This window comes from Manis javanica, chromosome 10 (genome assembly GCF_040802235.1).
Source record: "Manis javanica isolate MJ-LG chromosome 10, MJ_LKY, whole genome shotgun sequence".
NCBI classification, from domain to species: domain Eukaryota; kingdom Metazoa; phylum Chordata; class Mammalia; order Pholidota; family Manidae; genus Manis; species Manis javanica.
Genome location: NC_133165.1, coordinates 57,103,132 through 57,126,813, shown reverse-complemented (window position 1 = coordinate 57,126,813; position 23,682 = coordinate 57,103,132). Strand labels below are relative to the sequence as shown.

At 39.3% G+C, this 23,682-nt stretch overlaps 1 protein-coding gene across 5 annotated transcripts in view; it reads left to right on the top strand.

Moving 5' to 3' along the window:
* PARN (poly(A)-specific ribonuclease) overlaps positions 1-23,682 on the top strand; it is a 161,261-nt gene that overhangs the window by 38,701 nt on the left and 98,878 nt on the right. For 4 of the 5 annotated variants that reach the window (XM_036992122.2, XM_036992121.2, XM_036992123.2 and 1 more), the window contains 4 exons: positions 1,097-1,207; positions 1,520-1,589; positions 20,501-20,556; positions 21,730-21,816. In XM_036992122.2, the coding sequence (XP_036848017.1) occupies positions 1,097-1,207; positions 1,520-1,589; positions 20,501-20,556; positions 21,730-21,816 (324 nt within the window). The remainder of the gene's footprint in view (positions 1-1,096; positions 1,208-1,519; positions 1,590-20,500; positions 20,557-21,729; positions 21,817-23,682) is intronic. The other variant, XM_036992124.2, reaches the window with a different exon arrangement.

Sequence of the window (23,682 nt, the reverse complement as noted above, 5' to 3'; positions counted from 1 at the left end):
ATACAGAGGCTAAAGAATTCTTACTTAAAGAGCATTGTGTTGACATAGAAACAGTTACAGCTTTTCATTGTAAATTTCCATTAATGCTTTTGATTCTGTTGTAACCTTTTGATACTCATTTCCAGAATGGTTCTAGGAAATAATTACTTATGAATTACAGTTTTATCCTGTTATTTCCATGTAAAGTTGTGGTATCTGATAGAGAATTTACTCTAAAGCAGGTCACTCTTCTTAGATATTATCCTCTCAGCATCTGTGAATATCAAGGTGACAAAACAATTATGTTATAAAATGGTCATGTTCCAAGAGCAGGATTATAGCAAGTTCTGATCCATTTTTGGAGTTAGCTATGCTTCCATCTTTAGATCTTTGAGCTTGGAAGCATAAGAGGACAGTATTGTATTAGGCTGCCAATATTATTGGAATCTTTTGCTTTTGGGGAGGGTTTCCTAGGGTATTGATAGATAATAGTTACTGAGGGATTCCTGTGTGCCAGGCACCACTGTGTAAGAGCTTTCCTACGTTAGTTCATTTGATCCTCACAAAAGCTAATGAGGGAGGTCGATTATCTTTTCCATTCTACCAAAATGGAGGCCCAGAGGTAAAGCAACTTTCCTAAGATCAAACATTAAATAAGTGGTGGAGCAAAGATTGAAATTCAGTGGGACTCCAGTGTCCATGCTCTTAAACATTACCCTGAAATACCTGTTGTGTCCCTGTGTTATCATTATCTATAAGGGAGGAGGCTCCTTTTCGTGACCTTAGAAAGCTATTGGAAGTAGAATTGCCATAGGGCGAGTTATGCATGATTGTAAATAGCACCTACCAGGTGTGCCATGAAGAGGCCTGTAGCTAAGTCTTTGATAATAAAACTGAGGCATTTCTCTAGTCTAGACCAAAGCCTTCATTTTCAGTGGTTTTATTACCTCCTATGGTAAGGTCTTGTATGGAGAGGGTTGAGAAATACCTTTTTTTCTGCTTGTTTCTATTATTAGTGCCACATATACTGATGCTTTGGGTTTGGTAGGCCAGTAGGCTTGCCAGTCTTCATGATTTGTGATGTCCTTGGGAAAACTGTTTTCTTTTTTCTCTTTAGAAAGTGCAGAAGGTTTTCCAAGTTACGATACTGCTTCTGAACAGCTCCACGAGGCAGGCTATGATGCTTATATCACGGGACTGTGTTTTATCTCCATGGCGAGCTACTTAGGTACTCACTCTATGCACTTCTGCCAAACACACACTGGTCTAGAGTGGATCTTGCCTCTCTGCCATTTCCCTGGGATCCACTCCCCCAGGTAGAGGGGGAGGGAGGATTTTGAGGTCATAGTTGGAGGAGATTGGGGTAGAGAATGGAGAGTACACAAGAAGGAATGGTTGACACTTACTGTGTGTGAGATTTGGCCCTTATGAGTCCTGCTTCTCTTCTGAACCATGCTATTGATTTAAGTACATTTTTGCCTGAACTATCAGGCTTTGTGTACTTGACTGTATATAATACTCTGCTTCTTTTCTTTACTAGGTTCTTTTCTTAGTCCTCCGAAAATTCACGTCTCTGCCAGATCAAAACTCATTGAACCTTTTTTTAACAAGTAAGTAATCAGGTCCCAGTGCCCAAGTTCTTGCTCTGTGGGGGAGCCCAATATCTGGGGTGTCACTTAGGGATGACTAGGGTGGGGAGGTAGTGCATTTTTAGGTAAAATATTTCTCATCCCTAGCAATTCAGATGTTTTTTTAAAAACAGGAATTGACTTTTGGGAAATAATTTATTAAATATGTTGGCCAAAAAGAAAGAAAGCTAAGAATACATTGCCAAAGGTAGTACATCTCTTCCAAAACAAAGAACTGGTGACTTTGGCATTTAAATTACCTGCAAGGGAAACGTATGTTTGTACGCACTTTACCTACCTTACCCTAATAGACTTTACATGTGATATTATTATTTATGCTTGTAATATTGTTGGCTTAAAAAATACTCCAAGATGTTGCTTACACAAATGGGTTTTAATATAATCTGTGGAGAAGCTTTGATTGTCACTGCATCCTGAGCTCCCATCTGAATGGATCCAGTGAAGTAAAAGCTTGCTCATGTCCCTTCATGTTAGAAAAAGTCAGTGTGATTTAAGGAGAAGTCTTTCAAAGACTCTCCAGATGATTACTGCAAGTGTACTTTGTGCTTTCTTGGCACGGATGTGATCCTCCAGCAGACCACAGTGTGGCCCTTTGCCACAGCCTTGAACCTTCCTCTTTACCTCCAGCTCTCTTAAAAGGGTTGGTTCTAGGAGATTCTGGGTGAGCCAGACAGAACAAGGCAGCCCACATCGAACACCAACCCCTGGGAGAAATAACTATCTCTCATTTCGTTAGATCATTTCCTTACACTATATGCAGTGCTTCACAATCCTATCAGTGCTTTGCTAGGTAAATAAGAACACTGTCTCCTTTGGGTGTCTGTATAAATACTGGTGTCACAGAGCTTCTACGTAGGTGTGACAGGCTGCAGAGACAAATAATTTCAAACATCTGGATTCCAACAGGTTTGGAATTTGTGTAGTCTGATTTAGTGAATTTTATCATACTGTGGCTTATTTTTTTAATCTTTTTCCTTTTTTATGTGTGTTCAGAGGTAAATGTGTTTGACTTTCAAAATGTCTTCCAAAGAGGATTGGGTGACAATGCAGTGTGTATTGAAAATTAAGTTGAGTTTTTCTGTATGGAAAATTAGTTTTGCTAACAAATGAGTCCTTGCTGTCTATCTAGTTCCTTATAGGCAAAAGAGGATTTTTTTTTTTTTTTTTAGCTCTCAACTTTTATTTTGGGAGTGTTTTTATCTTTTGACAGCTTATGTCCTAGACCATGTAATGTGCAGGTGATGCTAAATATTGTTTGGATTATGGCCATTCTTTGCATTTTTACTAAGTTATTTATGTTAAGTTCATTGTTCAATGATATTTTCTAACTGGGAGATGTTTATTTTAAAATAATTTAAAACAATGATCCTGCTTCTCTACTAAAATCAACTCCTTATGAAACCAGGTGATGGATCTAAACTGGGTTAGAAACAGGCTGCATTAGTTCCTTAGTAATCTGTGTGACTATCATGGAGAGCAGTCAGAATAAGCTTTGATTAAAAAACTTAACTAAGTTTCATTTATTTTTAGATCTGTATTTATAGTTAAGTAATCATTAATTTAATATTGCTAATAATGCACAAGACTGTTACTCAGAAGAACTGGACAGCAAACACATAGCTTCATTTTAAGTTGGGATGTGTCCATTCAAGTTTTATGTTTTTCTGAAACCTAGATGCATACCAGAAATAGTTGGGAATTCAAGAATCCTCCTATGATCTTGCACTGAAAATTCTTGCCTAATTTGATTTTTTGCTCTATTTTTCCCTATCTGTAAAGGAAGAATATTTTCTTCACCTCTGAAGGAAAAAAAATTCCAGCAGGGTTTGAAATGCAAAATAAGATCTATTTTTATTCTGTATTGGAATAGTTTGGTCAAGTATAGTCATCCATTGTTTTTGTGCTTGTTTTAAAAATGAATAATTGACATACAATATTGTATTAGTTTCAGGTATCCAATATGATTTGATATTTATACACATTATGAAATGCAGTCATCCATTGTTAACCCTTTTAGAAAGTGTGAAAGGCAGTTGGTTCTTTGATATCTACATACAAGTTTGATTTATGACATTAAGTTTTGATTTTGTCTTTCAAGATTACCTTGTAGAAAAACGTACAACAGTTGTGATTAACATTATTTCATTTAGTTGATTTTAGCAGTCAATTTTTCTGAGAGTTTACTTGTTTTGGCCCCAGACTTTGTTCAATGTAAGCTTACCAAAATATGCATAGTCTTAACTTAAATTTGGATGGACATCAAACTATCTCCAAATGCAAATAATATTTTGTTCTGCTCTCACCAGATTTGTGTTTGAAAAGTAAACCTTGAGGGGAAGTAAACACCTATTTCTACATTATTCTAAATTAGCATTTGGCTGCATTAGTTATGCCCTTTTGGGAAGCTTTATTAAGTCCTGAGACAGCAGGCATTTGAAAAGTATGCCAAGACTGAATGTAATAGAAGGTGCTGTCTGGGTCACATTTGTCTGGAAAAGTGTCCCATGAGATTTTGCATGGTGCCATTTTGTCTCTTCATGGCCTAGGGACCTCCCATATTTCTCTTTGCTTTTTTAGGATCAGAATGAAGTTCTTAAGAGAGATGAGTGATGGAAATCAGGATCAGACCACCGCTAATGAAAGGCTGTTTGGAATGTGCTCTGTGCTTGTGTTGTAGGCTCTCTGGTCAGGAAATGATTTACCTTCTTCTATAACCTTGGTCAGTTTTAAGTAATGCATGGAAAACCAGACTTACAGAATATCCTTTGGTTAAATCCTTTTAGGTTGGAAAGAGCTAAAAATAATCTGCTTTTACTTTTTATTGCACCACAGAAAGCAAAAAAATCAGACTTTGTCTTAAGTTTTATTAACACTCCTCTGTTAGTGAAAGATATCGTGAACCATCTTGTAGATAACCTTTTATGAAGGTTTTTTGGAAAGGTTATTTTCTATTTACATCAGTTCTTAGGAGGAGGAAGGAAAGGCACAAGTCTCTTATTTCGCCTTGTCTCTGTAAGTAAGGGAATTAAAAAGGAAGAATTGCTTGCGGTTTACTGTATAGGATGGTGATGGCCGTCTTGTTCCTAACACACTGTTCTGAATCTGAGCAGGATTCCTCCAGAAATCTAGGTCTTCCTGGGATGATGCAGCCAGATGTTCTTTCTAAGCTGCAGATGAGGCAAGCCATAAACAGTAGCAATGTGCTCTTGGACAAACTGTTTCCTTCTCTGTAAGATGGAGGTACAACTATTTGCCTTCCATGGAAAATATAATGATGGGATGAGATGGGAAAGACCTTTGATAGTTCCTACAACTTAGTAGGTGCCTACAATGTATTATTTTCCTTTTTTGAAATATAAGAGCATTTAATATTCTAGGAGATTCAAAAAAATAGCTGTGGTCGCAAAATGTGTTTTATGTTTTTAGTTTCATGTGAAGAAAATGTATTGTCATGTGGTTATAAAACAGCAAATGTGAAGCATCCACTTTTGCTTGTAGCCACCTTTTGGTGTTTAGGAAAAAAAATCAGATGATGATAATGAAGTGTGTCAGACTGGTATATAATGGAAGCAAGATTGCTTTGACTTGGAGCATTTTTTTAAAGTTTTGTTATTCAGATGAATACAACAATTTATGGAAGATTGTATAGGTGTATACGTAACAGTGCACAGAGAGGGGAGGAATCACTACAGTGCCTGAAGTAAAGCACACCAGTGTTTTCTCCCTTTTCCTCCATGGAAAACAATCATGTGCTCGCAGCAAGTTGTTTTTTTCTTACAGTATATATGCGCTTCATATTAACATCAGAGAATTTTTGAACTGAAAGATTATAAGAAAACAATACTAAAGATCAGTGCTGTACCTCCTTTCTTCCTGCCCTTTCATTGATAATGGACAGAATAATACTTATTTGCCCCTTTTACTAGCAGCTGCCATTCACACTGAGCAGCATAGCATGCTGGCCACTGGCGAGTCACTGGGCCCATATGTCCAGAAATGCAGAACCTGCTCGTCCCACAGGAGCGTGAGCGGTGCCAGATCGCCTATGGGTTCCAGGGATCTTCATTCTTTCCTCATTCACAGGAGCAGAAGGTGCTGGAATAACATACAGATGAGCCTGATCTGTTCTGATTCTCTGTGTTTGCTCTTGGTTTTGTGCATCCCCTCGTATCTTGACTGAGGTACTGTTCGGGTTGGGTATACATTAAGTCAGTTATTTTAAGTGTTAGAGTAATTTCCCCCCAGTGAGATTCCCAACTTCCCAACATAAGCAAGAGTTACAGCACAATTTGTGCTGTCTCTAAGGTGTGGCCATGAGTGTCACACAACTCCATGTAATTGGTTCTCTTTGCATTTAAAATTTTAAAATCACTTGATCAACTTCTCCATTGGAATCATGTCACATGGGGGTATCGTGCAGTGTCATGCAGCTGTGTTCTCTGGGTCAGGTACCTGGATTTGAGTCCCAGCCCCACCTTCTTATTACCTGAGCTGTCTTGGGCAAGTTACTCAACCTCTCTGTGCCTCAGCTACCTGATCTGTAAATTGGGAATGTTAGTACCCATTTGCCAGGGTGGTTGTGAGGGTAAAATGTGAGAAAGTGTGTAAAATGCACAGTGCCTGGTACGTCTTGGGTCCCAGTCAGCTGGTCACTGCTGCCATGGCTGTGGGGACATTTATACTTTGAGGACGTGCTTCTCTGGCCAGATGCTGGGAGCATATGGAGGGCGTTTTGTTTTCATAGAAGACACCATATAATCGTACCTTGTGTACCGTACACACCCTGTAAAGTAGGGCTTGTGTTCAATTATGAGCCTTGATCGGAAAAGGGAGGATGAGAGGAGAAGCCTGCTGGTAACTAAGTGGTGTTTAGGGAAAAGATTTGAATTGTTCTTTTTTTTTTGCCTGTTGTTTTTTCCCTTTGAGGCATATGGTTATTTCTCCGTCTTGGTTATGAAACATTTCCAGTTACACTTAAAATAATGGACTTAAGTTGTAGATTTTTATTGGGAGAGAAAAGTAAAGGAATGGCATTTACTCAGTGACCCACTGAAACTGTTTCTTTTAGTTTTCTTTTTAATTTTTTATTAAGGTATGATTGATATACACTCTTATGAAGGTTTCACATGAAAAAACAATGTGGTTACTACATTTACCCATATTATCAAGTTCCCACCCACACCCCAATGCAGTCACTGTCCATCAGTGCAGCAAGTTACCAGAGATCTACTATGTCCCTTCTCTGTGATACACTGTTCTTCCTGTGACCCCCACACCACGTGTTCTAAACATAATACCCCTCAATCCCCTTCTCCCTCCCTCCCCACCCGCCCTCCCACACCCCTCCCCTTTGGTAACCACTAGTTCATTCTTGGAGTCTGTGAATCTGCTGCCATTTTGTTCCATCAGTTTTGCTTCATTGTTATACTCCACAAATGAGGGAAATCATTTGGCATTTGTCTTTCTCCGCCTGCTTATTTCACTGAGCATACTGTCCTCCATTCATCTACAGATGGACACTTAGGTTGCTTCCATATCTTGGCTATTGTAAAAAATGCTGCGATAAACATAGGGGTGCATATGTCTTTTTGAATCTGAGAAGTTGTATTCTTTGGGTATATTCCAAGGAGTGGGATTCCAGGGTCAAATGGTATTTCTATTTTTATTTTTTTGAGGAACCTCCATATTGCTTTCCACAATGATTGAACTAGCTTACATCCACCAGCAGTGTAGGAGGGTTCCCCTTTCTTCGCATCCTCACCAGCATTTGTTGTTCTTAGTTTTTTCGATGCTGGCCATCCTTACTTGTGTGAGGTGATACCTCATTGTGGTTTTAATTTGCATTTCCCTGATGATTAGTGATGTGGAGCATCTTCTCATGTGTCTGTTGGCCATCTGAATATCTTCTTTGGAGAACTGTCTCTTCATATCCTCTGCCCATTTGTTAATTGGGTTATTTGCTTTTTGGGTGTTGAGGTGCGTAAGTTCTTTATATATTTTGAATGTTAACCCCTTGTCAGATATGTCATTTAGAAATATATTCTCCCATACTATAGGATGCCTTTTTGTTTTGTTGATGATGTCCTTTGTCATACAAAAACTTTTTAGCTTGATGTAGTCTCATGAGTTCATTTTTGCTTTTGTTTCCCTTTCTCGAGGACATGGGTTCAGGAAGAAGTTGCTCATGCTTATATTCAGGAGATGTTTGCCTATGTCTTCTAAGAGTTTTATGGTTTCATGACTTGCATTCAAGTCTTTAATCCATTTGAGTTTACTTTTGTGTATGGTGTTAAACAATAATCCAGTTTCATTCTCTTGCATGTAGCTGTCCAGTTTTTGCCAACACCAGCTGTTGAACAGGCTGTCATTTCCCCACTGTATGTCCATGGCTCCTTTATCGTATATTAATTGACCATATATGGTTAGGTTTATATCAGGGCTGTATAGTCTGTTCCATTGGTCTATGTGTCTGTTCTTGTGCCAGTACAACATTGTCTTGATTACTGTGGCTTTGTAGTAGAGCTTGAAGTTGGGGAACGTAATTCCCCCTGCTTTATTCTTCCTTCTCAGGATTGCTTTGGCTGTTTGAGGTCTTTTGTGGTTCCATATGAATTTTAGGGTGATTTTCTCTAGTTCGTTGAAGAATGCTGTTGGTATTTTGATACAAATTGCATTGAATCTATAGATTGCTTTAAGCACGATGCCCATTTTGACAATATTAATTCTTCCTATCCATGAGCATGGGCTGTGTTTCCATTTATCGGTATCTTCTATAATTTCTCTCATGAGTGTCTTGTAGTTAACAGAGTATAGGTCTTTCACTTCCTTGGTCAGGTTTATTCCTAGGTATTTTATTCTTTTTGATGCAATTATGAATGGAATTGTTTTCCTGATTTCTCTCTCTGCTAGTTTGTTGTTAGTGTATAGGAATGCCACAGATTTCTGTGTATTAATTTTGTATCCTGAAGCTTTGCTGTATTCAGATGTTAGATCTAGTAGTTTTGGAGTGGATTTTTCGGGTTTTTTATGTATAAATCATGTCATCTGCAAACAGGGACAGTTTAACTTCTTCCTTGCCAATCTGGATGCATTGTATTTCTTTGTGATGTCTGATTGCCATGGCTAGGACGTCCAGTACTATGTTGAATAGAAGTGGGGAGAGTGGGTATCCTTGTCTTGTTCCTGATCTTAAAGGAAAAGCTTTCAGCTTCTCGCTGTTAAGTATGATGTTGGCTGTGGGTTTGTCATACATGGCCTTTATTATGTTGAGGTACTTGCCCTCTATACCCATTTTATTGAGAGTTTTTATCATGAGTGGATGTTGAATTTTGTCAAATGCTTTTTCAGCATGTATGGAGATGATCATGTGGTTTTTGTCCTTTTTATTGATGTGGTGGATGATGTTGATGGATTTTCAAATGTACCATCCTTGCATCCCTGGAATAAATTCTACTTGATCATGATGGATGATCTTTTTGATGTATTTTTGAATTCGGTTTACTAATGTTTTGTTGAGTATTTTTGCATCTGTGTTCATCAGGGATATTCATCTGTAATTTTCTTTTTTTGGGGTGTCTTTTCCTTGTTTTGGTATTAGAGTGTTGCTAGCCCCATGCAATGAGTTTGGAAGTATTCCCTCCTCTTCTACTTTTTGGAAAACTTTAAGGAGAATGGGTATTAGGTCTTCACTAAGTGTTTGATAAAATTCAGGGGTAAAGCTATCTGGTCCAGGGGTTTTGTTCTTAGGTAGATTTTTGATTACCAGTTCAATTTTGTTGCTGGTAATTGGTCTGTTCAGATTTTCTGTTTCTTCCTTGGTCAGCCTTGGAAGGTTGTGTTTTTCTAGGAAGTTGTCCATTTCTTCTAGGTTATCCAGTTAGTTAGCAGATAATTTTTCATAGTATTCTCTAATAATTCTTTGTATTTCACTGGTATCCGTAGTGATTTTTCCTTTCTCATTTCTAATTATGTTTATGTGTGTGGACTCTCTTTTTTTCTTGTTAAGTCTGGCTAGGGGTTTATCTATTTTGTTTATTTTCTTGAAGAACCAGCTCTTGCTTTCATTGATTCTTTCTATTGTTTTATTCTTCTCAATTTTATTTATTTCTGCTCTAATCTTTATTATGTCCCTCCGTCTACTAACTTTGGGCCTCATTTCTTCTTCTTTTTCTAGTTTCATTAATTGTGAGTTTAGACTGCTTATATGGGATCGTTCTTCTTTCTTGAGTTATGCCTGTATTGCAAATGTTTTCCTCTTAGCACAGCCTTGGCTGCGTCCCACAGATTTTGCAGTGTTGAATTATTGTCATCATTTGTCTCCATATATTGCTTGATCTCCGTTTTTATTTGGTCATTTAGGAGCATGTTGTGAAGTCTCCACATGGTTGTGGGATTTTTCATTTTCTTTGCATAATTTATGTCTAGTTTCATACCTTTGTTATCTGAGAAACTTTTTGGTATAATTTCAATCTTTTTGAATTTATTGAGGCTCTCTTTGTGGCCTAGGATATGGTCCATTCTTGTTGTTCAGTGCCTCTGTGTCCTTACTTATCTTCTGTCTGGTTGACCTGTCCTTCAGAGTGAGTGGAGTGTTGAAGTCTCCTAGAATGAATGCATTGCATTCTATTTCCCCTTTTAATTCTGTTAGTATTTGTTTCACATATGTGGGTGCTCCTGTGTTGGGAGCATAGCTATTTATAATGGTTATATCTTTTTGTTGGAATGTCCCCTTTATCATTATGTAATGTCCTTCTATGTCTCTTGTTACTTTCTGTGTTTTGAAGTCTATTTTGTCTGATAGAAGTACTGCAGCTCCTGCTTTTTTCTCTGTTAGTTGCATGAAGTATCTTTTTCCGTCCCTTGACTTCTAGTCTGAGATGAGTCTCTTGTAAGCAGCATATAGATGGGTCTTGCTTTTTTATCCATTCTATTAGTCTGTGTCTTTTGATTGGTGCATTCAGTCCATTTACGTTTAGGGTGATTATTGAGATATGTACTTATTGCCATTGCCATTGCAGGCTTTAGATTCGTGGTTACCAAAGGTTCATGGTTGATTTCCTTACTATCTAAGAGTCTAACTTAACTCACTTAATATGCTGTTACAAACACAATGTAAAGGTTCTTTTCTATTTCTCCTCCTTTTTCTTCCTCCTCCATTCTTTATATATTAGGTATCATATTCTATATTCTTTGTCTATCCCTTGATTGGCTTTGGGTATAGTTAATTTAATTTTGCATTTGCTTAGTAATTAGCTGTTCTATTTTCTTTACTGTGGTTTTATTTCCTCTGGTGACAGCTGTTTTAAGCCTTCAGTCAGCAATTGATATTTTGCAAACACCTGGGGCATTTTTCTTTTTTATTTGTATTGCTGTCTTATGTTTTGATCACTTCTTAGATATGTAAACCTTGAGGTGTGTAGGTATGAAACTGTTCAACTTCCCCAGAGCAGGTTTGTGAGTCTGCAGTGCAGCGGGACGTGATCAGCTGAGCAGAGCCTGCAGGCTGCGCCAGCCAGGATCACATCAGCCACCCCCACCCCACACACCCCTGGGTGGCCCATTCATCCTTTCTGATGCTGGGTTTGCACAGCTGTGAAATGCAGATAGTAAGTGTCTGCTGTGTAGGGTTGCCCTGAGGTTGCAGAGCAGCATTGGTAAGGCCATGTGGTGCAGCATGTGGCCTGTGTTAGTGCACAGAGTGTGGCTGTTATTGTGACTCCTGCAGGGAGCTGCCAAGGAAAAGGCCAATCTAGTTTTTCCCAGTACTGGGGACGGTGGCAGGTAAACAAAGCGGGCTGTGTGCACTTAGCTGAGTATTCTTGTGTGGCAGTCTCTGTGTTGACAGGAGGAAAGAGGCAAAGTGCATGGTGCCAATAAAGTCTTTTTTATAGAGAACAGTAACCCAGAAGTCCTCTGAAGAAAACACTTCATAACTATCTTTGTATCTCAGCTAAAGAGGTCTTACTGCGAGCTTGGATTGTGAATAAGAAGAAAGTCTGCCCTGTGTGTTGGTCATGCTCATGTGTTGAGCCATATGCTGCTGGTGAGGCAGCCGAGGGAAGCGCACAGCCTCCCCACCCCCAGGAGCAGCTGTCCATGCACATCCCTGGTCCAGAAGCCCCTGTGACGTGGGACCGAGGAGGTCAAGGGAGGCGATGGAGGTAAACATTAGCAGTGGTGATTGTGGGACCCTTCCTGCCCGATTGGCTGGCTTTCCCAAGAACTTGGTAGTTGTTACGCTCTTTACTTTTATATTACTGGTGCTTGAATAAAGGAATAATGTCCTCTGCCCCTAGCCTCCATCAAAAGTGGATCTTGAACCAGAGATAGGAAACTTAGCTCATCACTGATTCCAAAATGGTTACAAGTGGATGTGATGCTATTGTGGACATTACTTTTTAATTAATTAATTATTTGTTTATTTTACTTTATTTTTATTTTGGTACCATTAATCTACAATTACATGAGTAACATTATGGTTACTAGACTCCCCCTATTATCAAGTCCCCACCACATACCCCATTACAGTCACTGTCCATCAGCGTAGTAAGATGCTGTAGAATCACTACTCATCTATGTCTTGTACAGCTCTCCCCGTGCCCCCCCTACATTATGTGTGCTAATCGTAATGCCCCTTTTTCCCCCTTGTTCCTCCCTTCCCACCCATCCTCCCCAGTCCCTTTCCCTTTGGTAACTATTAGTCCATTCTTGGGTCCTGTGAGTCTGCTACTGTTTTGTTCAGTTTTTTACTTTGTTCTTATACTCCACATACGAGTGAAATCATTTGGTACTTGTCTTTCCACCTGGCTTATTTCACTGAGCATAATACCTTCTAGCTTTATCCATATTGTTGCAAATGGTAGGATTTGTTTTCTTCTTATGGCTGAGTAATTCCATTGTGGACATTACTTTTTAATCACAAAGAGCAGAGGAATTAAGCCTTTTAATCAAAATGGAGTCTATTTTCCACCTCTTCCACATCATGTAAATTTTGGGGTCAAATGCCATGAGGAATAAAATCACAGCAGTGAAATGCTTGAGGCAGCCTCCCAGATCCCAGAGGATTAAAGCCAGTTTGTACCCAGTTTGCCGAATGTGTTTCTCCCTGGTACATAGGGTGTATTTTATCCTCACATACCTTCACCCAAGTCACGTTCACTTCATGTTTGGCCCCCAAATTTCTAGGATAGAAAGAATATCCAAGAATTGGCCTGGTTTGATTACCCTGGAAGTTCTTTAGTACATTGATTTTCACAAGGTAAAAGTGAGTCTAGAGCACTCTAAATTATTTTTAAGCCTTCAGTCTGGGTTCTTAAGACTGGGAATGAGCACATGTCTCCAGGCCTTCTCAAGGGGAGGGGTGTTGCCCCAAGTTGATGTTGCTTCATCCAGTTTCTAGCTTTTCATCTTGAGTGTCAAAAGATTTATCAGCTAAGCCCTTCTGTGGCTTTATCAAAAGGCTGCTTTCTAAAGAACCCTTAAAAGGCACACACCGCACACACCTCTCCTTGGCATGCATGCCCTGTGGGCACCACAGGGGCTGTTCTCATGCTGAGCTGTTCCAGCCTCATATTTGCCTGGTTACTTTAAAGCACGTTTCCCTCTGGCTTAATAACGTACCATTAATGATAAACAAGCAATATGTAGAGGTAAAAAATCCAGCTAAGTCCTGAGTATATGTTTAAACAGCCTGCCCTCTCCATGGTAGGGCACTGTGTTTTTTTCCTGTTACTGCTCCAACAAGTCATGGCAAGCTTGGTAACTTAAAACAACAGACATTTATTCTCTCAGTTTGGAGGGCTGGAAGTTTGAAGTCAAGGTATGGGCAGGGCTGCACTCCCTCCAGAGGCTTTGGGGAAGAATGTGTTCCTGGCCTCCTCCAGCTTCTAGTGGCTGCCAGCATTCTTTGGCCTCTGGCCACATCTCCATTCTCTGCCTCCACGGTCACATTTGCCTGTCCTCTGTGTGTGTGCCCTGTCTCTCCCTGCCTCTTTCTTAGAAGGACACTTGGCTTGGCATTTGGGCCCATTTGGTAGTAGTCCAGGATAGTGCTCATCCCAAGATCCTTAACTTAATTATTCATTACATCTGCTAAGACCCGTCTTCCAAATAAGGCTACATTCACAGGTTCCAGGGATTACGCTGTGGTCCTGTCTCTGAAGGCCACCATTCAGCCCACTATAGGTGTGTTAGTAGTAAAATCAACATTCTTAGGTATTCCTCACCTTGCCCTGACTAGGAATAACCAGGCAATACTTATTTCCAGGAATATTTAACATTTAACTGATAGGATTCCAGCATTAACCAGTGTATTCTGAGAAATTTAGACTAGCCACCAAGTATCTTCTCCATTGGACACTTTCCATTCTTCAGAGCATGTGACCCACAGTGACTGTAATTTTTGACAACAACCCTCAGAGGTAGATAATAATGTTCCCATATTAAAGCTCAGGCCATCTGCTGAGGGCCTCAGAAATGGCAGTCAGGGAAGCTCAGGTCTGTCCTTAACCGAGAATGGTTTTCTCCTCCACAGTACAGTCTCTAAAAGAGACCATTCTACCGTTAGTTGCACATTTTCTTAAGAGACAATGCTAGTATCTTTGAAAGATTTCTTTTCCTCCCAGCATTTGGCCTGAGCAGTGATTATAAAAGATGTTGACTTTGACCGTTGGATTGTGTGGGGCTGGTTTTCCTCTGACATTTTACAATCTGCTGTTTCACAGGCCCTGCAGAGTAACATTTTTATTTGATGTAATTTGATATGGCTCATTGGATAGACTGTTCAAATGAGCTGTTGGGGTTACCCCCACCTTCTTCCTTCCCTTTTGCTTCTAGTGCTGTGTGTCTTTTTAAGAAAGGCCCTGAGTTGGCTTCAGCACAGATGTTGGGTAACGCTCTATTTGTCAAAACATCAAGTGACTAGATTGAAATCATCTCTCCCCTGGCCCCCGCCTGGGTGAAATGAAAGTGACTGATGCCACAGTAACTCCCCTCTAGCCGGTGGCTGCTCTCTTATTTTACACTGGAGCTTTAGAGAGCAAAATAAATGAGCTTATTTTGTGAGAGGTGTCGACATGCTTCCTACCCTGGATGATAAAATTAGTTTTTTTATAGCACATAAATATGTATAATGATGAGCCCTTGCATACAGGGTTCTTATGAAGTACTTTACTGCTGTGCCCTGAAGGAAATGTCAGGACCATTTGCAAGTACAGTAGAGCTGGCAGTCGCTTTAGGTTTCATTTTCCTTTGGAAGGCTTGGGACTTGGGGTGAGCTACAAATTAATTCACTGCTCAAATTGTGTTGAGATTAGATTTTACTCAATACCTCTGTATCCCAGTCTTCAGTGGTACGAGAGGAGTGCAGTTTTACTTGAAAGTCTCTTTTTTGAGATAAAGCTTTGTAGGAAGAGAAGTGTAGTCTTGAAGAAAGCAGATGAGCAAATGTGAATTTTTGTTCATGAATAAAATGCAGTGCTTATAGGAGAAAGAATGAAGTTTGGGACCTTTGGGTTTTTGGTTGTGCTAGGGAAAGAGACCAGAATAAACATTGTTGTTCTTTATTTAAGACATGCTATAACATTAGAAATCCTTTTAGATCATTGAGACCTGTGTGTATGTGGACAAATCTGACATTACATAAAATAAACTCTTATATTCAGGTACTTCTAGGTCTTTGTTCAGCTCTGAGATGCACAGATGCACTAGTTTTCCTGGTGATGATCATGGTGTGTGTGGGGGCAGGTGTGACTGAAAAGATCGATGCCCAGGTAGGTCTAGGTAGCAGCTTTTCCTGCACTGCAGGCATGGGAAGATTGTCCTTTTAATCTCTGCAAGTATGGCTCCCTTTGCTTCCTCTTGTTCCCATTGCCTCAGAAATTCAGTCTACCCGACGCTCTTCCTCAGAGGAGACAGCAGCCTCGTTCCTTATATCTGGGCATGGCTTATCACATGAAGCTACAACTTAATCAGCCCTTAGAGCATTACAAAAACAATGCTTTGGAATCTTTACTTTTATCTCAAGCTCTGCCTTCGTTTAGATACACTAGGGGCTTGGATAGTGATTCAGGACTCAATCCTGACTTTTCCCAGATGCTCCTGCTAGAACTCCAGGGTCACCATTTCATGTGGAGGCTCAGAACTAGCTTAGGTTAAAGACCAAATGTGAGAAGGGTTCCCAGCATGGTACCCCACTGATGGGGGTGATTAGTGTAGAGCTGGTAGTGAGAAGCTTTGGATCTCGTCCTGTGTCTGCCCCCACGGTGGCCTAGGGCAAGCCACCAAGCTTGGCAAACCTTTTTCCCCATGTATGATGGAACCAGTACTTTCCTGCATGTCCTCTGGATGCCAGAGGATCAAATGAGTCTGCATATGCAGTAATATATATTGTCATTATAGTTGGGAACTTGGTATTTTAAAAACATTTTTTCTGATTGAAACAGTTGATACTCATAATCCCACTAGCCAAAAAGAACAAAAAGCTGTCATTTTAGTGAATATCCTGCTGGTGTGTTTTTCTATTTACTAATTGAGATCAGTATACCTCATGTACTGATTGAGATCACTAGTTACTTGGTTTTATAACTTAAAACTAGTGGTCGGCACCATGTCGATGGCCTTCAGTGGTTTGTCAGGTGGGTACATCACGATCTCCTTGGAGGTTGGGCGTCTGGGCAACAGGTACTTCCACTGCACTGTACTCGGCATGACCCTTTTTGCCAGTTGCCTCTTAAAAGTGGCCATCAGCATACCACTGATTCCCTTTCTCTTCCTGCCATCAGTTTCCTCAGAAAGCATGTTGCTGTGTGAGCACAGTTAACTTCTGCATAGAATCCACTTGATTTTTTTCCATAGATTTGGTAATAGAATTTTAAAGAACTTAAATGATCTCAGTCCCCACAGATTTGAGCATCTTGTGCAAAGGGTTCCTGAATCAGCTTTGGGAGGGATGACTTGTGTCCATTTCTGGGAGTGATGCTTTGCCCTTTGTCTTTTTTTTAGGTTAGCTGCATAGAATGGGCTAAGACTGCATTGTTTACAATCCTCCTTTACTTACTGACAACTAGGGAATGGTTCCGATAAGCCATAGTCCAAGGCAAGCTGTTGTGTCATCAGAGAATACCTTCAATCTTAGTGTACTTCTTTGAGCAGCCTAGGTGCCTTTGGCAGTTGCTGGAATCTGTCTGAACCTTGTCGATAAGGTGGGAGAATTTGATACGGTGTAGCTGCATCTGATTCTTTGTATGGCACATGTTACTCCTTCAAGTGTTTGCCCTTCTTCAGTGCTGCATTAGTGGGTGAAGTTTAAATTGTGTTGCTGGTGGTGTTGGAGGTGTTCATTTGTGGCCAATTCCCAGAAACAGCTGGGACTTTTGCCACTGAGTTGCCAAGAGAGTAGTATAAATAATCTTTCTCCACTTTCTTCTTCAAAATGAAAACAATAGCTGTTGGCAATAATTTCCCCCAGTTTATCTCTTGCAGAGAACCTGATTGCTTGCCACAGTTGACGTCTTGGTTTTAGGGAGTGGTAGAATACTTATGGTATTGCCTCCTGGATTTTGAGGTAGTCCTTGGTATTTGTTTCAATGGTTTTGTGTTTTTCTAAGCCAGAATCACTTAATGTAAACAACCGTTAAGACTAACTGTTTTGGAGACATTGGTACAAATCATTATTATCCATTTGGATAATGAATCATCATTAATGGCAATTAAGGCAACAATGAATGTCCTCTTTCCCTGTTAACTCAGTGATTCTCAGTCCCCAGAGTTTCTGAGTCAGGTCTTGTGTGGGGCCTAGGAATTTGCATTTCTAACAGGTTCCCAGGTAATATCCCAGGCTGGGGAGCCACATTTTGATAAGGGCTCAAGGTTCTAGGATCCTAAGAAGTTTCATCTCAGAAATGGAATTCTGCAGTGACTAGCACACTTCACACAGTCTAGGTCCCAGTGTCATACTGCCCTTGCCTGAAAAGGACATTGGTAGATGGTTTTTTGTGACTGCCAATGCACCATGTGGGTCACAGCAATGGAAGGCTCTTTGGAGATGAAGACTTTGTACACAGTCCATGCTCTGTGGCCTGTTAGAGGCCGAGCTGAAGTTACCCAGTCTGCTGAGCCAGAGACCTTGGAGTATGCTGTGTTTTTACCCTTGGGCCTTCCCAGACATGTTTGAAAGCCGAGATACACAGCGTCACCAGGTGTATAATTGCAGAACGTTAAAAAAACTGACAAATGCCCAAAAGAGTAAAATTTGTTTTATGGCATCTAGAATGTGAACCTGAGTCACACAAGTTTCTTAGGATAGAATCCTCATGTAAAATCGGCATTGTATCAGATGGGAATTATAATTTTAGTCTTTGACAGAGTTAACATTAGTCCTTTAGAGAGTAACTACCAAAGTTATATTGCATCAGGAAGCTTGCAGGAAGGTGGCAACAGTCCCTCACAGCCCTGGGTATCTCTGCCACATTAAAGCCATCCTGAATCTTCACTAAATAGGAATAATGTTCACGCAAGTGTTGTTCTGAGTGTCTTTGCTGGCTGCAGATGAAAGTCCTTCTGGGAGAGATTGTTCTTCCACACAGTTCACAAGGAACATCCTTTCATGTTTTTATCAGTATTTCTGCTTGCCTAGTGCATTTCCTCATAAAGTAGAATGAAAACCGTCAAGACAGATGATCTGTATGTGAAGTATTTTATCAGATCTTCCCAGGAGTCAGTGTAGGCCCTTTGACAGCCAGTTTGAGTGAGGCACACATACAATGAAGTGTTTTAATTTTACTTCAAAAGGGCAAGATGTTACCAGAGCAGTGGCTTGCAAACAGCCGGTAAGGTGGGGTGGGCAGCCACTGGAGAGTTTACTTTGGTTCAGTTCCACAGAAGCTCAGCTACGGTTTTAGAATCAGTTTCCCAATTGTATGGCTTTCTCCAGAGGTGCAGTCTGCCAAGTCACACACAGAGCTGGTTTTCGTGTTCCTTCAGGGTTTGGAGCTGTTTAGTTCTCTCTAAAGCCCAGGCATGAAGGTGGAGGCATTAGGGGAAGAGTGAGAAGTGCTGTTAATAATTCATTTGAAAGGGGTTTCTATTCAGTTCATATATGGAGTAAGCAAACAAGATAGTATAGGCTTAAATAACTTTAAAAAGAAGTCTTTTGAGTGTTTTAGCTGAGAATAAATTTTTTGATCAGAGATGACATTCAGATGAAATATTCAAGAACAAGCAGTCTCTATATCGTGACAAAACATATCTTTCACAAAGGGTTTTGAAACATTTACATGATGAGAAAAATTGGGGAAGACTCCTTTTTCTTTTAAGTATAATCCTTTTTGGTAGTTATAGGACAATAGATTTTCCAGACTCCTTATTGAGGTCCCATAATTATAGAAATAAAACTATTAAAAAGAAATAAAGCAGTTTTAGACTCAAAGTTGTGATTTGGCTTTATGTTCCTCTCCCCCGCAATAGCTAAGATGGTATTCAGGAGACACAGGATTGATTAAACCTAGCATTTTCAATAAGAAATGGGGACCATCTCTAAATTGACTAGATGGAGAATTGAAAATTATATGAGGCATAAAAATATTCCTAACAAGGAACAACTTTCCATGTTCTGGTTGGTGATAGTAATAATAGGCAACATCACCGGGAATCTTCTATGTGTTAGGTGCTTTTATATGTCTTCCTATCTTCTGGCATTGTAGGTAGTATTGATGAAGTTGGCTAAAATAACTACCGGAACCAGAATAGTGCACTTTAGCTTAAATTAGTGAACTAAAAGTAAATTTGGGTTCTTAGCCATAGGATTTGGTTTATTAAATTGTAGACCAGGCAACAAGTTCTCAAACCACAGAGTATCATGCCTTCGTTTTTTCTGGCATTAACAGAACAGTGTTACTCATGCTGATGATTCCATTTGTAAACTAGATCATGCCCTGCTTGGCTTTTGAGTGCCTGGTAATAATATGCCTTAATTGCGGTTCAGTGAAGCCAAACTAATTGCTTGTTGTGCACTTGGATGCCTTTTTAATTTGCTGTATAATGCAGCCTCTACCAGATACCACAATACATCGTTATCTAAATAAAACTCATTAAAATCATCTTAACAGACAGCAGAATGCCCGATATTTTGTCCATAATCTTTCAAATAAAAGAAAATTGAATGGCATTACAGATAGTTGTAACTTACAAGTGCTCTTTTCTAAGCGACTTTGCATTCATTTTGCAAAGTATACATAAAATCACAGCTGTGGTGTAAATTGGTGTGATGGCTTTCTTTACTGAGGAGTGTTTTGCTTTGCATTTTTATTATATTTTAAACAGTAATTCCATGAGCTTTTGAGATGGTAACTTACTTCAGACTGTGCACTTCACCCAATAAGATTAGTAGTCATCCAGTGACTTTGCATTTCAGTGAAAAAAGAAGATAATCTATGCTGCCATTCTCAGCTCTCAGAATGCCAATCATCGTTAAAATTTGTAGGCATAGTTGTTCATAAGTCAGTAAGAAAGCACTCTGTAATGTAATGTTTGTTTCCTTTCAGTTTCCCTGGACTGATAGAGCAGCTCTGCAGAGGACTTACTCTCAACTCTTTGATTACTAATTTCATTCATGTAACTTAGATTTATTGTGCAGCTGCTGAGTGCCATGAACCATTGTGGAGGTACTAGGGATACCATAGGTTTTTTATTTTAACAATTTTGGTAAATATTTAGCCCTAGAGAAAAATCTTTGAGGTGAATCTTTAGAGCTCATAAAATGATTTTAGAAATAGAGTAATATAATTAAAAAGCTTCTAGTAAAAATATGTAATGGATGCCTATATTAGTTTTCAATAGAAATTAGTCTATTACCTGTTTTTCTTTTCTTTTTGTAGGTTATTTCTTATGAGAGTCATGGATATCCCCTATCTAAACTTGGAAGGACCAGACTGTAAGTGAATTTTTATTTTCTCATTGCATCTTCACATTTAAGCATGTGGTCTGGAAGGGATAACAGGAAAAGTATTAGTGAAGAAAGAGCTTTTTTCACTTGAAAACAGGCAGTGATTCTGTGGTTAATAGGAGTAGTGTGCTTAAGTTAACAGTCCCCTTGGGCCTTGATTAACTCATCTCTTATATTTTCCAGTTTATGCATGAGTTGAATTTTTAAAAAGTATATCTTCTGTTCATTATTTCATTTTCACTCAGAACTCTTATGTTCATCATTTCCTATAATATATATAATAGATTTTAAGATGTGCGAACTCTGTCAGTAATAGTAAATGTCCAGTTATTTGAGTATGTATATATTTAAGTCTAGTAGGTGGATTTTTTGTTGTTGAAAACTTTGGAAGGCCAGTCTGTTTGGGAGATGGTTGCTGTTGCTTCGGATTATTTTCTACTTTACCCTCATGTTGCTGCCCTTCCTAGCCTTGGTTACTTGCCTTAGTACATGTCATAGGATTATAAAAATGGGTGACCCATACTTGAAGATAATAGTCATTGCAGTAGTAGTTTGAGGATATACTATGCTGCACTCCATATTGGTTTTGCATTTGAATCTGTCATTCTCACCACCGTTCTGCAAGCTGAATACCATCATTCCTAATTTATACCCGTGAGTAGCTGCAGTAACTAGGCCTCCTGCTCAAACTGGCACAGTTAGGCAGTGGGTCCAGAATTAGAGCACAGGTTTTTAACTCAGGACTGCCCTGTACTTAAACTCAATTAGCCCATTTTATTTGGACAGTGCATTATTATTTTTTAAGCTAAATAAACATTTGGGCAACTAGATGAAAAGGAGATAGTTAAATGTTTAGTGAAACTTCTTGAACAGAGCAGCCTTTTTTTTTCTCTAAATAATTTTCACAGGAACTTCATGAGCAAAGATGTTTCTGTGTAGAATTGGTAGAGTTCAGATTATGGTGGATTCTAAGGATCAGCGCCAGCGGTCTGGGCTAAGATGGCAGAGTCCTATCATTCCTAAGAATACCTTCAGGAGTTTTTAAGTAAGTGTGAGGCATGATGATTTCCCAAGTTAGCCTAGGCTTAGCTTAGTCAAAGAACCACTGGTGTATTGTTCACTTTTCAGCTGTCAGCCTTTCATCGAAAGTTTGTCTTGTAGTGCAGCCTAAACGCGATCATGTTCTCCATGTGACGTTCCCCAAAGAGTGGAAAACCAGCGACCTTTACCAGCTTTTCAGTGCCTTTGGTAAGTGAATAACAAGTTCAAGTATACTTTAGGAGTTTGCTATTCTTTTGATCTATCTAGGTGGTCAGAGATACATAGTGAGAGAGAGCTTCAGTTTGGACAAAAAAGAATATTAACATGCAAGGTTTTAATTTTACTCATGGAATGTTGAGGGGTTGGGTGTACGGCTGTCTTTGTGCTACTGTGATCTGAGGAATTTTTCATGGCACCCCACAATCAAGCGCTGTTACTAATCCACGGAAAGCAAGATACAATTACTGTGGCTGTCCTTGCTCCTGACCATGGAAAATAAGTCTAGGCTAAGGACAAATTATTTTTAAGATTACATTCAGAGAGAATGTCTGTTTCATAAGGGTAGGTGGTCACTGCTTGACAATGAGTAATCCAAGCAGGCGAACACAGATATTTGAGAGGACCAAGATATGTGATCTCTGTGTTAGGTAGGGTGGATCTTCTGTTTTCATTTTATCCGGTCAGGCAATTAGGTTATATTGAACAGTCTTCTGGTTGGAGCTGATATAGGAAGACCCTTCTGATTATAAGTCTTCAGCAATATCTCTTTATTTTAGCTGTTTTCTTTGGAAATTCTTGGATAAAGGGAAAACAGCAAGAACCTAATGTCCAACAGGAATGCCTAGCAAATGTTTATGTATTTCTCAAGAGACTTGTATGTAGCCATTTAAAATATATTTGAAGAATTTATTAAAACGTGGTAAAGTGTATTGTAACATTTAGAGTAAAAAGTAGATAAAAGTAGGATTCCTATATGACTAACATTAAAATAAAACATTGTATAGAAATTGGACTGAAAAGAGACATCGTGCTATTATCACTAAAATGTTTTAGATAGGATTTCTCCATCCTCTATATGCTTTTCAGTGTTTTCTGAAATAAGCCTGTATTAGCTTTTATAAGTAAAAACCTTCACACACTTAAGTTTTAAGTAAAGTAAGTGAAAGCAGGTACACTTTTGGAAAGTTACCCTAATTTTTGCAGATAGTCTAAGTGACGTCTGTACTTCTAGTCCTGCTTTTTAATTTAACTACAGATAGAGAAGTGCAATTGAATTTCATGGCTCATTTCTTTTGAAAGCTTTTGACGTTGTTTCTCATTTTGTATTGTTGAATTCTTATCCCTATGTAGTCAAACTTTAATTGGCTAAATAAAGTAGAATGCTCTGAGTAGAATTTTTTTTCATTTTAGTTAAAAAAATTAGCTGTGTGGTATTGAACAAATAACCTTGTATCTTTGTTCTTTCCTTTGAGGTGATGATGATAATGGTGGTGGTGGTGGTGGTGGTGGTGGTGGTGGTGGTGGTGGTGGTGTGGTGATAATACCATCTATTTCATAGACATGTCAGCAGGATTAAATGAGCATGGAAAGCATTTAGAATACTGTGTGACATGTAGTAACTACTTAAATGTTAGCTGCCCTTACTACCGAAAAGACAACCTATACACACGGCAGAAGGTAATGAAATCATAGGGAGTGACTTTGTATTTGACAGTGTCCTTATGGTGCCCACTGTGCAGCAGAAGATCAGTGTCTTCCTCTGACAGTGAAACAAAGCAGTTTTAAGCATTCCTAGCCTTGGAGAAATTTTTCATTGCTAAATTCCAGTGATGTTTACCCATTTAAAAAAATTCCAGTCTTCTGTATTTTTTCAAGAAGAGCAGTAGCAGAAGGCTGGAGATCTCTGCTTTTCCCCTCTGTTTTCTCCAACTTCCTACCCAGCCGCCCCTCTCCTCCGTCCTCCTCAGCACTCTCCTGCATTCCATCCTGTCTGTGTTTAGCTTTTATTGAGGATTTGTCTCTCTGTATATGGAAACCATTTTGTTCCTAATCTCAGAGCCCCCTCCCCTGAAT